At 52.9% G+C, this 11,916-nt stretch overlaps 1 protein-coding gene across 2 annotated transcripts; it reads left to right on the top strand.

Moving 5' to 3' along the window:
* The first annotated feature begins 800 nt into the window (after positions 1-800).
* Shroom1 (shroom family member 1) lies at positions 801-10,479 on the top strand. 2 transcript variants are annotated; one of them, XM_090320779.1, is made up of 8 exons: positions 801-884; positions 5,934-6,911; positions 7,000-7,055; positions 7,253-7,450; positions 8,266-8,838; positions 8,941-9,085; positions 9,164-9,436; positions 9,547-10,479. In XM_090320779.1, the coding sequence occupies exons 2-8, from the start codon at positions 5,976-5,978 to the stop codon at positions 9,877-9,879; spliced, it is 2,514 nt and encodes an 837-aa protein (XP_090176905.1). In that variant the 5' UTR covers positions 801-884; positions 5,934-5,975; the 3' UTR covers positions 9,880-10,479. The 2 variants fall into 2 exon arrangements, with proteins under 2 accessions (XP_090176905.1, XP_090176904.1); XM_090320778.1 differs by having other exon boundaries at positions 8,923-9,085.
* Positions 10,480-11,916: the final 1,437 nt, after the last annotated feature.

Below are 11,916 nucleotides of genomic sequence, written 5' to 3'. Positions count from 1 at the left end.
ATGCTAGGCAAGCACTCTACCACTCGGTCACACTCCCAGCCCAGTTAAGACATTTTTGAGCCACTATGTTCGATCCTGGAGTTCCAGCTCCTCCTGAAGCTGAGCATGGAGTGCAGACAGTGTGCAGGGGGTGGGAGGTGGGCAGCCTCCCTGGTGAAAACCAGGCCTGGTGCCCACTGCCTCCCCACAGACCTATGATGAAAGCATCCCTCAGGCTCTCTGGTTGGCACCTGGACTCATGGCCAGAGTCCTGCGTTTTGGTTATTACCACATTCACACCCCCTCTGCCAGGGAGGGGGCCGACAGAGTCCTAGGACTTGCTGATCCTGTGGGAAACCAAGGACAACCTGGGACATGGCAGAGAGGAGAGACCTGAAGGAGGAGTGAAGCAAAGGGCCTGTGGCCCCTCCCCCAAAGGGGGTACCACCTGGCAGGGAGGCTGAAAGTTCCGAAGGACAGAACTGTGGAGCCCCAAGACATGGCTTGCTTAGGAGATCATTGTGGCAGATAAAAGCAGAATATTCTTGGGGAGGGGGGGGAACCTCATTCCAGCCATGGGGGTTATGCAGGAGAGAAATGGGGGTGATGGGGGAATTTGGGGATGGGGGGCATGCTGCTGTGGGGAGGGGGTGTGTGGTCACTATGGTTCTCCTACTCCCATGTCCCCAGGCTCTAATGGGAGGACAAAGTGTCCAGATCAGTGCCCCATGCTAGGAACTCCCTCCCTCCCTCCCCCCCCCCCCCCTTGGCCGGAAAGAGGCGCCTCCCCCTAAGGCCTGAGTCTGGAGCCTGGAGGTGGGGTCGGGAACTAGATCTCCTGGCTCTGATGTCACCGCAGGGCCTCGGCGGGCGCCGGGAGCGCGAGTCTGCGGCTGGAGTCTCAGGTACAAGAGTGGGGGGGCCGGGAGGGGGGATATCTGTAGTGGGGGTGTCCTGAGTCCATCAATGAGATCTGTGTCCCATCTGTTAGCGCCAGGAAAGTGTGTGTGTGTGTGTTTTGGGGGGGTTGCGCCTTTGCTGGTTGCCAGGGTCTGGGGGTGCAGGGAGATGAACTCACCCAGTAGATTGAACTGTGTGTGGGGGGGGGGGGAGAATGGTGGCTGTACCCCAGAACACACCCGGGAGGCAACTCTGCAACCCCGCTTCTCCTTACTTCTGCCCTTTAGGGTTCCTCCTGCCCAGGGAGGGGGCGGTTATGGGGTGCCCCTGCCCTTGACCCCCCCAAGAGGGTCACTTGGTCACATGCCATCCCCACATCACCCCCCCCCCCGGACTTCATGGGACTCTGCCGTCCTCTGGGTGCCAGGGCCAGGTGTCCTCTCCTCTTCCTGGAACCCCTGGAGCTAGAAGACGGGAGGTGTCACCTCACCTCTCCCCGGGTGCCACCAGCGACCTGCATTTCCCGTGTCCCCATTCCCGCTCTGCAAGGAAGAGGCTTGCTGTGCCCCCCCCCCCCCACTGAGGGCACAGGGGCTGGGACAAGCTGGGAGAACTGAAGGACAGGGCGGGAGGGGGGGGTGTGGAGGGAGAAGCCAGACGGCCCAGCCAGCCTGGGATCCATGAGCTCCTCTGGACGCTGGACTTGAGTCCAGCAGGGGAATCCCACGTCAGGAAGATCAAACACTCAACAGGATGAGAGGGAAGATTTGATTCCAGGACTTTCATTTTGCACCTTTCTAGGACCTTACCATTGCCTGTCCTAGGACTTGAACTCAGGGCCTGGACCCTGTCCTTGAGGTTCCCCCCTCCTTCCCAGGCTGACTTTGAACTGTGATCCTTATATCTCAGCCTCATGAGTAGCTAGGATGCCAGGTATACCTGATATATATTATATATATATATATGTAAAATATGTGTGTGTTAATAAAAACTGTCTACTGCCTTCATAGATTTCACTAACAAACCGTAACTCCTTCCTCCCTCCCTCCCCTCCTTCCCCTTCCTCTCTTCTTCTCTCTTACTTTCTCTCTCCCCTGCTTTCTCCCTGTTTTTTTTCTTCTGATCCTCCTTCTATAGAATTCTAGACTTATATCCCAACCATTGCCAGACTTGCCCCCCCCACACTTTTCCCACACCCCCGGACTGAATGAACACTGGATCTCTTGGCAAGGCCTTAATCCCCAGTTCAGTTTCCTCTTCACCCTCCCCCCTCCCACCCCTGGGTAATTTCACCTCTTAGATCTTTTTTTTTTATTTTATTGAGGGGTCTGAGACTAACTTGAACTCAAAGTTTGGTGCCTGCCGCTTTCACTGATTGGCTAATGCTCTATCAGCCGAGCCACACCTCCAACCCCAGCCCTTAAAAATCTCTTCTTCTGACCTCTGAACTCATCTTCTCTTGCTCCTTCCTGCTGGTGACTAAGTATATATGAAGTGTTCTCCAGAACCCCAGGCTGGTGGTTTTTCTAGCAGGGACCCCAGGCTGGGCACTATTCCCCCACTGTTCCAGGCTTGGTGAAAATGCCTTGGTGTCTTGGGGTAAACACCAGGCATAAGCTGTTTACCTCAGCCCATAGTTGTCACCAATGCCTCTGCTAGCCATGGAGGGTTAATTCCAACTGCAAGAGGTGTCTCCCAGCCTCACAAGTGTGAAAACTCCTTTCTGTTTGTGCTGAGGCCCCCAAACACCTCAAAGCAGCCAGGCCCCAGGGGAGCACAAAAGGTTCTGGAAAGAGCATATGGAGGGGACCCTATGTGGATGCCACCTGCAGAAATGTCCTTGATGGCCAGATGCTGGTGGCTCACACGTGTAATCCTAGCTACTCAGAAGGCTGAGATCTGAGGAAACCCCCTCCCCCCATAGCCAAGGTGTGAGGTACCTGCTACTTCCTCTGTCTTTTGAGACCCTCCTACCACTAACTATCCTTGACCCTAACAGAAAGGAAGGTGGATGGGCTGAGAATGAGGCATAGTGGTAGAGTGCTTGTCTTGCATGCACGAAGACCCGGGTTTGATGCCTCAGTACCACGTAAACAAAAGGCTGGAAGTGGCACTGTGGTACAGTTGGTAGAGTGCTAGTCTTGAGCAAAAGAAGCTCAGGAACAGTACCCAGGCCCTGAGTGCAGTCCCTAGGACCGGCAAAAGGAAAAAGAAAAGGATAGAAACTGTAACCCTTCATCTCACCTTTATAATAACAAAAATATAAAAATATAAACTTGGGCCCAGAGCATGGCCTAGTGGTAGAGTCCTGGGTTCAGCTCCACCATACCACATACATAGAAAAAGCTAGAAATGGTGTATGGCTCAAGTGGTAGAGCACGAGCCTTGAGAAGCCCAAGGGCAGTGTCCAGACCCTGAGTTCAAGTCCCAGGACTAGCAAAAAACATAGATAAAATTAAAGAGAGAGAGAGAGACAGAAAGAGAAAGAAAGAGGCTGATCCTGAGTTCCAGAACACTGGGAAGGCAGAATGAGCCTGATTTTTGTGGATTACATTCATCTCTGTATGATTCACCAAGCAGTTTAAGAAAGACTCTCCTGGGGCTTCTGGGCTTCAAAGTCTCTCTGAACTTGACCCTGGCATACCCACCCTGCACTTCCCCTTGCTTCCCTTCAGGCATTGGGGAGGTATTCATTTCTAGTGAGTCCTGCTGTGCTTGCAGCTCACTTCCTCTTTTTTTTGGCCAGTCCTGGGACTTGAACTCAGAGCCTGGGTACTGCCCCTGAGCTGCTTTTGCTCAATGTTAGCGCTCTACCAATTGAGCTACTTCTGGCTTTTTCTTTGTATATGGTGCTGAGAATCAAACCTAGGGCTTTCATGCATGCTGGGCAAGCATTCTATCACCAAGCTACGTTCTGAACCCCCTTCGTCTTTCCTTTCTTCCTTTTTTTTTTCTTTTTGGTGCTTGTTCTGAGGCTTGAACTCAGGGCTGAGTGCTGTCCCTAAATTGTTTTGCTTAAGGCTAGCACTTAGAAGTTGAGCTGCCTTTTTTTCGGGGGGGGGGGGGGAGGCGGGGAGTGTTAATTGAAGATAAGAATCTGGGCAGTCATCAAACTGTGCTCCCCAGATCTCAGCTTCCTGAGTAGATGGGATTACAAGCCTGAGCCATCCACACCCAACTCCGTTTATTTTTGTAAAAAATTTGGAGTAACCATTCATCCATGAGGCAAGGGTCTTACCCATTTGATCCCCTTCCCTTCCCTAGGGAAGACTAATTGGGGGGAAGGGGGGCAAGCCCGTGGACTAAAGGCTTCCTGTTCCTTCTCTGCCCAGGCCATGCCTACATATTCCCTGCATGTTTGTGCCTTTCCCTGCCATGCAACAGATGTTTATTTAGCTTTGATCATATGCCAGGCACTGTGCAGGGTACTGAGTGATGACTAAAAGCTGGGCCTATCCTCAGGAAGCTGGAGGGGTCGGATGGGGGTACGGACAGGAGGAGAGAATGGCAGGCCAGCAAACCATTTCAGTGCCTCTGTGGTGGGAGGGGCTTAGGACATGCTGAAGATCCAAAAGACTTTTTTTTTTTTTTTTTGCCAGTCCTGGGCTTGAGCTCAGGGCCTGAGCACTGTCCTTGGACTTTCTCAAGGCTACAGCTCTACCACTTGAACCTCAGCACCACTTCTGGCTTTTTTCTATGTATGTGGTACCGAGGAATCGAACCCGGGTCTTCATGCATGCTAGGCAAGCACTTTAACCGCTAGGCCAAACTCCCGGCCCCCCTAGAAGACATTTAATAGAAGATTTCCTATAGAAGCAGCCAAGGAAGTGAGGACAAAGTCAGGCACTGGTGCTCATACTTCTAATCAGAGCTACTCGATAGGCTGAGATCTGAGGATCGCTATTTAAAGCCAGTTCAGGCAGGAAAGTTTGTGAGTCTCTTAACTCCAATTAATCACTAAAAAACAAAAACCAGAAGTGGAGTTGTATCTAGAGCACTGGCCTTTAGCAAAAACACTCAAGAATAATGCCCAGTCCCTGAGATCAAGCCCCAGGATGGGTACACACACAAAATCAGAGCAAAGCAGGGGTGTGATGGGAGGTGAGCCCCTCATTTCTAGATGAATAGCACAATCCCAGAAGAGGGATTATTATTTCTGGGGACAAAGTGGTGACTTATTTCCCCATAGAGAGTTTGAGCTTTGTTGGATTCTGGTACTTGGTGGTGAGGGAACATTGGTAAACTGGCTGTCCACCGTGTTTCCCTGTAGGAAATTGATTCTGGCTGCAGTAGGTTTGGAGGAATGCCCAGAATCCAGCCAAGGCACTGCCACTTCCAAGCTGTGACTATCCCTCCTCCCTGCAGGGGCAAATCACTGCCAGGGGTCCTCATTTGTAAAGTGAAGATAGCAATGGTGGGCATCAAGATGAAAATTTATTATCAGACACCTAGAACAGAGGGTCAGGGAGGGTGGGAAAGAGCCCTAAAGCTGTCTCTGTCTCTGCGCGCTCTCTCTCTCTCACCCTCCCTCTCTTTCCCTCCCCCCCACTCTCTCTCTCCCTCTCCTTCTTGGCTCCTGTGTGGTCTCAAAACAGTCTCCACCATTGTTTATCAGGAAAGATCACACGGAGAAGTTAACAGAGTGGCCAGGAAGCCATTTGGGTGGGACAGGGTTGAAGCTTGGGTATGTTCTCAGCATTATAGGAGGTACCAGGGTAGAGGCCACTGTTGGGAGTGGGAAGGGAAGAGAAAGCGGCTGGGAATAGGCTAGCTGCCAACTTTTTCCTTCTGAACTCAGGCCCTCACCCCCCCCCCCCACTCTCCATCTCACCCCTGCTGCTCCCAAGAACTGGTCCCACCACCCAGGCCATCCTTGATTCTGACAAAATGAGGGCGGGGTGCCTGGCTTTGGTTCTGGTGGCTCACACCTGTAATCCTAGCTACAGGCTGAGATCTGAGGATCAAGGTTGGAAGCCACCCTGGGCTGGAAAGTCGGTGAGACTCTTTATCTCCAGGACCCATGTGTGGTGTGTTTTTATGGTTTGTTTTTTTAGGACTGGGGAAGCCAGCCATCTTCAGCCTCTGTCGGCACAGCCATGGAAGCCCTGGATCCCAGAGCCCTGCGTCCTGGAGGCGATCGCACCTCCCCAGTCTCATCCACTCGAAGCCTAGACTTGGGGCAGCTGTCCACACCTGCGGACTCGGCCTACAGCTCGTTCTCCACAGCCTCTGGTGACCCTGAGCCGCGCACACCGTCTCCCGCCACCCATCTCCTTACAGACCTGGACTGGGGCTGCTCCGTGCGCGTGGCGTGGGGCGACTCGGCCCCCTCCATCCCCGACCCCACCGTGCGCCCACCCGGATCCCGTCCAGCCTTGGCCACGCGCCGTGGGCCACGTCCCCCGGAGACACGGGGACCCCGGGGGAGGCTCAGCCGACAGGCCACCCCTCTGCTGTGCGCACTGGCTGCCGAGGCCGAAGCCCGGACGCGGGCCTCGGAGCCGCCCAGCCCTCCAGCCTCGCGGGCGGACTACCGGCAGCGATTGCAGGGCGCGCAGAGGCGCGTGCTCCGGGAGACGTCGTTCCAGCGCCGGGAGCTCCGCATGAGCCTGCCCGCCCGCCTGCGGCCCGCGCCCGCCGGGCCCGCGCGCCTCCCCGCGGCGGCGCACGGGCGCTCGGCCTCGCTCAGCCAAGCGCCGGGGGATCCGGAGCGCCCAGCGCCCCGCACCCCAGCCTCTGTGATCGTGGGGCCCCGCCAGGCTAACCAGCCGCGGGAGAGGTGGTGGTATTCGGAGCTGGGAAAGCTGGATGGCGTGGGTGAGGGTGATGGGCCAGCCCAGGATTGCTTGCAGGAAGTCCATGCCAGCAAGGACCCCGACAAATCCGAACCCCCGGAGTTGCATGGTGGGACGCCAGTGGAGTTCCAGGCCAGATCCGGGAAGTTTGAGGAAGCTCCTAGATCCGCCAGCAGGAGGAGTCAGAGCGCTTCAGGAGAGGTCTCGGGTCTCTGGGAAGGTTCTGGAGAGGCCCAGGTATGGATGATAAGAGGATGCAGGCTGGGGGGAGTGGGGGAGACACCTGGGAGACTGTCACATCCCACTCCACTGTATACCTTTCCAGGCTGTCCCCCATGAAACAGAAACCCCCAGACCATCGTTTCAGACCCAGCTTTCCAGGTGAGCCATAGGGGGAGCGATCTGGGCCTGCAGCCCTGTGCCAAAGAATCTTTCGCAACACCTACTGCGCAGCTCTGCCTAACCCTGGGTTTGAACCCTGTGAACTCGGTCCAGACTACACATCCCACCACTATGCCGGGTGCTGCGTGGGAAAACAAAAATCTCCTGGGTGATACATGTGCAGTTCTTGCCTCCAGGTTCTTGATCCACAAAAGGTCTGGTGAGGTTTCCCAAAACAGCCCGGCCCACTGTGAGCAGAGGGTCTCAAAGAACTGCGGCGTGGCTCCCCGGCTCCCCTCCCTTCCTGATGATGATGAGGTGTTCGTGGAAGAAGGGGTGTCAGTCAGGATGAGACTCTCTCCAGACTTCCCAGATCCCCAGGGGATCCCAACGAGGTGATTCCCTCCTCTCTCTCCCATTTTCTTTTCTTTTTTTTCTTTTTCTTTTTGCCAGTCTTGGGGTTGAACTCAGGGCCTGAGCACTGTCCTTTGGCTTTCTCAAGGCTAGAGCGCTACCACTTGAGCCACAGCACCACTTCTGGCTTTTTCTATGTATGTGGTACTGAGGAATCGAACCTGGGTCTTCCTTCATTAGGTCAGACTCCCAGGAGGTCTGGGTTGCCCTCGCATCACTTCTAAGCAGAGTGAGACATGATCTTCACATATTCATATCTAGAGAATGCTTCCTGAGAGCCAAACCACACCTGTAATCCTAGCTATGCAGGAGGCTGAGATCTGAGCATTGTGATTTGAAGCCAGCTTGGGTCATCATTTGTGGGGCTTGGACTCTGGGCCTGGGCACTGTCTCTGAGCGTTTCAGCTCCAGGCTACCATCTTACCCCTTGAGCCACAGCACCACTTCCAGTTTTCTAGTGGTTAACTGGAAATAAGAGTCTCATGGACTTTAGTGCCCAGGCTGGCTTTGAACCTTGATCCTCAGATCTCAGCCTCCTGAGTAGCTAGGATTACAGGTGTGAGCCGCTGCACCTGGCTTCCATGAGACTTTGATCTCCAATGAACCACCAGAAAACCAGACATGGAGCTGTGACAAAGTGGTAGAGTGCTGGCCTTGAGCAGAAATGCTCAGGACAGCAGCCAGGCCCTGCATTCAAGCATCAGGATGGAGGGGAAGGAGGGAGAGAGCAAGCAAGCAAGCTACCATTTACTTGTGACTTGAGCTTTTTCTCATTCAGTGTCTCTTCTGTTTCTAGTGTGCATGCCTCTGACCAGCAGTATGGAAATGGCTTGAGCCACAGGCCTGGCCAGTCTACAGTTCCTGAAGACTGCATCCTCCATCAGTGTCCCCAGATTGCAGGAACCAATGACTGCTGGCAGAGGGTGAATGGCTCTGTGGGTGTCTCTAGACCCATAAGCTATAGCCCCCCAGAAGCAGCAAATGGTGACACCCCAACCATTGAACCTCCTGGACTACTGACCTTTGACCCCTCTGCCACTGCAGAAAATGGCCCCCTCAAACCCTCCCCAGTCGATGTCCTGGGACCTTCAGGTAATGATCCTCCAGGCTCACCTCACCACACTATCCTGGCCAGGGACAGTGGCCAGCCTGGTTCTAGGCCAACATGGCCTAGTCAGCATCTCCAGGAACTGGTTCGAGAGCTAGCCAGACTGGATCCCTCTCTGAGTGACACTTTTGCCTCCCAGTCCAGCCCAGAACCACCCCTGGGTCTGCTGGATGGGTTGATTCCTTTACCAGAGATCTGGGTTGCCATGAGGCCAGCGTGTGGGGAGACTGGAGAAGAGACCACAGGTGCTTCAGAACCAGGGTAAGTGAGAGGTACCAAGGACTCAAGACTTTTCTAAATCTCTGCAAATCTTGGGGAGGAGGGGGTCATACAACTCAGGCACAGCTGTGATTTGATCCCCAGGTCTTATCCATGCAATCACACCCAGCAGTTGCCAACTTCTCAGGAGGACACGAGGCTTGAAAACTCAGCTTCCTGTTTTCTGCCTGATCAGCCATGTGGCCTAGGGTTAGACCCTGAATCAAAACACAGCATCCGGGCCAAGAAAGTGAGTATGGACAGGGGAAGGCTAGGTGAGGAAAGAGCCCTACCATCAGAACAGAGAATTTAGAAACACTCCTTGCAGGTGGAGCTAGCCAGCCTCCTCTCAAAGATGTTGGTGGACCTTCGGGGGGAGCAGGAGAGACTGCAGGGGCTGACCAGAGCTTGGGCTAGACAAAGGGAAGGTTTGGAGATGGTGGTGAGCCAGACCTGTACACCCCGGGAGCTGGAGCGGTTCACCCTCTTCTTGGCTGACCTAGAACGCGTGCTCGGCCTTCTGCTGCTGCTAGGCAATCGCCTGGACCGTGTGCATCGTGCCATGGCCAGGCTGGACCCCGCTGGAGATCCGGAGGAAAGGGTACAGTAAAGACTGGGGGAGATCTGGGAAGGGGTGGGGCCTGCTATCTTTTAGGCTGAGAACCCCCTCTGGAGAGGTGGCACACACCATGGTTCTGCCTGCGCTTCTAGGCCTCCTTACTACAGCGGCTCAAGCTCTTGCAGCGTCAGCAGGAGGATGCCAAGGAGTTGAAGGAACACGTGGCCCGGCGTGAGAGAGCCCTGCGTGAGGTGCTGGAGCAGGCACTGCCCATGGAGGAGCTGAGGGCCTACTGTGCCCTGCTGGCAGGCAAGGCTGCCATCCTGGCCCAACAGCGCAGCCTGGATGAATGTGTCCGTCTTCTTCAAGACCAACTGGACACCATCAGAAGTGACCTTGACCATCACCGTCTTTGTCCCAGGCCATCCTGGCCCCTGGGTTCTGGTTTTCCCCATGCAAAGCCCTTTCCTGCTTCCTCTGTCTAGTTACAGGTAATGAGGATGGGGATCACAGCACCCCTGGCTCAACCATATTGGAGCCATGTTGATTGCCTGATCTCCTATAAGGAGCCCTGGCTTTCCCAGGATGCTCCTTCCTCCAGTTCTCATCTGGCCTTTGTCCAAGTCTTCTGGGATTATTTGAACAACACCTCCTTTGAACAACACCTCCTAGATCTGAAAAACCTTCAGTATTAGCCAAGCACTGATGGCAAATGCTTGTAATCCTAGTTACCCAGGAGGGTGAAATCTGAGGAATCCAGGTTCAGAATCCAAACTCTGAAAGAAAAAAAAAATGTCTGAGAGATTATGAATCTCCAATTAACAAGGAAAAAAAATCTGGAAAAAGGGGTGGCTCAAGTGGTGGAGAACCAGTTTTGAGCAATAAAAGCTAAGAGAGAGTTCCCTGGCCCTGATTTCAAGCTCCAGTACTGGCAAAACAAGACAAAACAAAAAAACAAGCAACAACAATAAACCCTGCAGTATTTCCCTTTTTGTGATGGGGAAAGGAAACAAGTTAGAGGAGTATTTCTGCTTAAGGTACAAAAAGACCTTTTATTATTTTTCAATAAAAATTTCTTAAGAGCAGTTGTGTTACTTACACCCAGATGAGGGACTTAGCACAATACCAGTCCAAGCTGCAAATGTCTAGGAAGGCTGGAGAACCACACTTGAAAACATGTAGTCCCCACACTCTGAAAACAGATGTAGAGTGGGTGCCTAGCTATTCACGAGACTGAGATATGAGGATCACAGTTCCAAGCCAGCTCAGGCAGGAAAGATCACCAAAAAAAGTCAGTGGTAGAGCTGTGGTTTGAGTGGTAGAGTGCTAGCCTTGAGGGGAAAAAAAATGTAAGCCTCAGGACTGGCACAAAACAAAAGAATATTGTTTTGGAATGGTTCTAGGCACTCTTGGAAGTTGGACATATTAAAAGGCAGTGTGTGTGTGTATTTAAAGCCAACTGACCTCCAAGTGAGAAATCTTTGCTTCTAGCTTGTTTTCCAGTGTGTATTGTCACTAAGTGTAACTGATTGGGAATGTTCAATGTTTGTGTTCATACCCAAAGCATGTTATAACAATCATGCTACTGAGAGAACAATGCTCATATTGTGCCTTTTTTCTTTAAAATAGAAAACATATGGGGTTTCTGCTGAGACCGGTACTGGTTCTCATATTATGCTTTCCTTCTTTCCTTTGAATGCTGTGGGTGGTGCCTGGGTTTCAAGCTCCTGGGCTATGCAAGCTCTCAGATGCCCATTCTGGATAGAAACTTCATTTCCATCCTCCCATTAGGATATTCTTAGAAACACATTTGAACATCCTTGGAGGGTAAATGGTAACATTTCAAACAAAGCCTGGCTTGAGTTGGGGATGGAGTATGGGGGGGGGGCGGGGACTGCCATTCTCCCTTAAAACTAAACTTTGGTTTTCAACTAGATTTTTTTTCTTCCTCTCTGCTCCATCTTGCCAGATGGGGAAAGCCCCTACTGCAGGACTTTCTTCCTGAGCTAGTCTTTTTGTCTTGTCTGCCTTCCTTCCTGTCCTAGGATTTCCTCTCTGTTCCATTCCATCATTGGATGGATGGATGGATGGATGGATGGATGGATGGATGGATGGATGGATATCAGACCTCAAGACTCAGATTCCCACCTGAAACTCGGTGATTTGACCCTGCAGGATGCTACCAGCAGAGGGCACTGTTCTCTTCAAGGTGAAAGCTTCCATCCCAACACCATTACCACCTACTGCCGGGCCATTCAGTAACTTCCTCTGGGCTAGCCACAGGGACTTGGCCTGACTGGGCAGCACAAGACCCATGTTGAACTTGAAAGCCTGAGGTATTTTTTTTCCTTGTCTGTTGGAAAGAAATTCTGGGTAGCCAGCCTGTGGTGTGTGTGTGTGTGGCCTGGCTCAATTTTCATTGCCAGTAGGCCTGCCTTGGAAAGTTAGTTGCTGGCTAATGAGAAATGTGGGAGTGTTGCAGGGCGAAAGGGAGGGATACCTTGCTAATACCAAAAAACAAA

The sequence above is a fragment of the Megascapheus bottae genome, chromosome 29 (assembly GCF_031878675.1).
Source record: "Megascapheus bottae isolate mThoBot1 chromosome 29, mThoBot2.hap1, whole genome shotgun sequence".
NCBI classification, from domain to species: domain Eukaryota; kingdom Metazoa; phylum Chordata; class Mammalia; order Rodentia; family Geomyidae; genus Megascapheus; species Megascapheus bottae.
Note: the sequence above shows the minus strand (reverse complement) of the source record. Positions and strands in the feature narration are given on the sequence as shown.

Bases quoted from the DNA above. Each gene is read 5' to 3' on its own strand.
- Shroom1 (XM_090320778.1), top strand. From the start codon at position 5,976: ATGGAAGCCCTGGATCCCAGAGCCCTGCGTCCTGGAGGCGATCGCACC. The intron at 6,912-6,999 runs GTATGGATGATA...ATACCTTTCCAG, and splicing joins AAGGTTCTGGAGAGGCCCAG to GCTGTCCCCCATGAAACAGA. The intron at 8,839-8,922 runs GTAAGTGAGAGG...ACTCAGGCACAG, and splicing joins ACAGGTGCTTCAGAACCAGG to CTGTGATTTGATCCCCAGGT.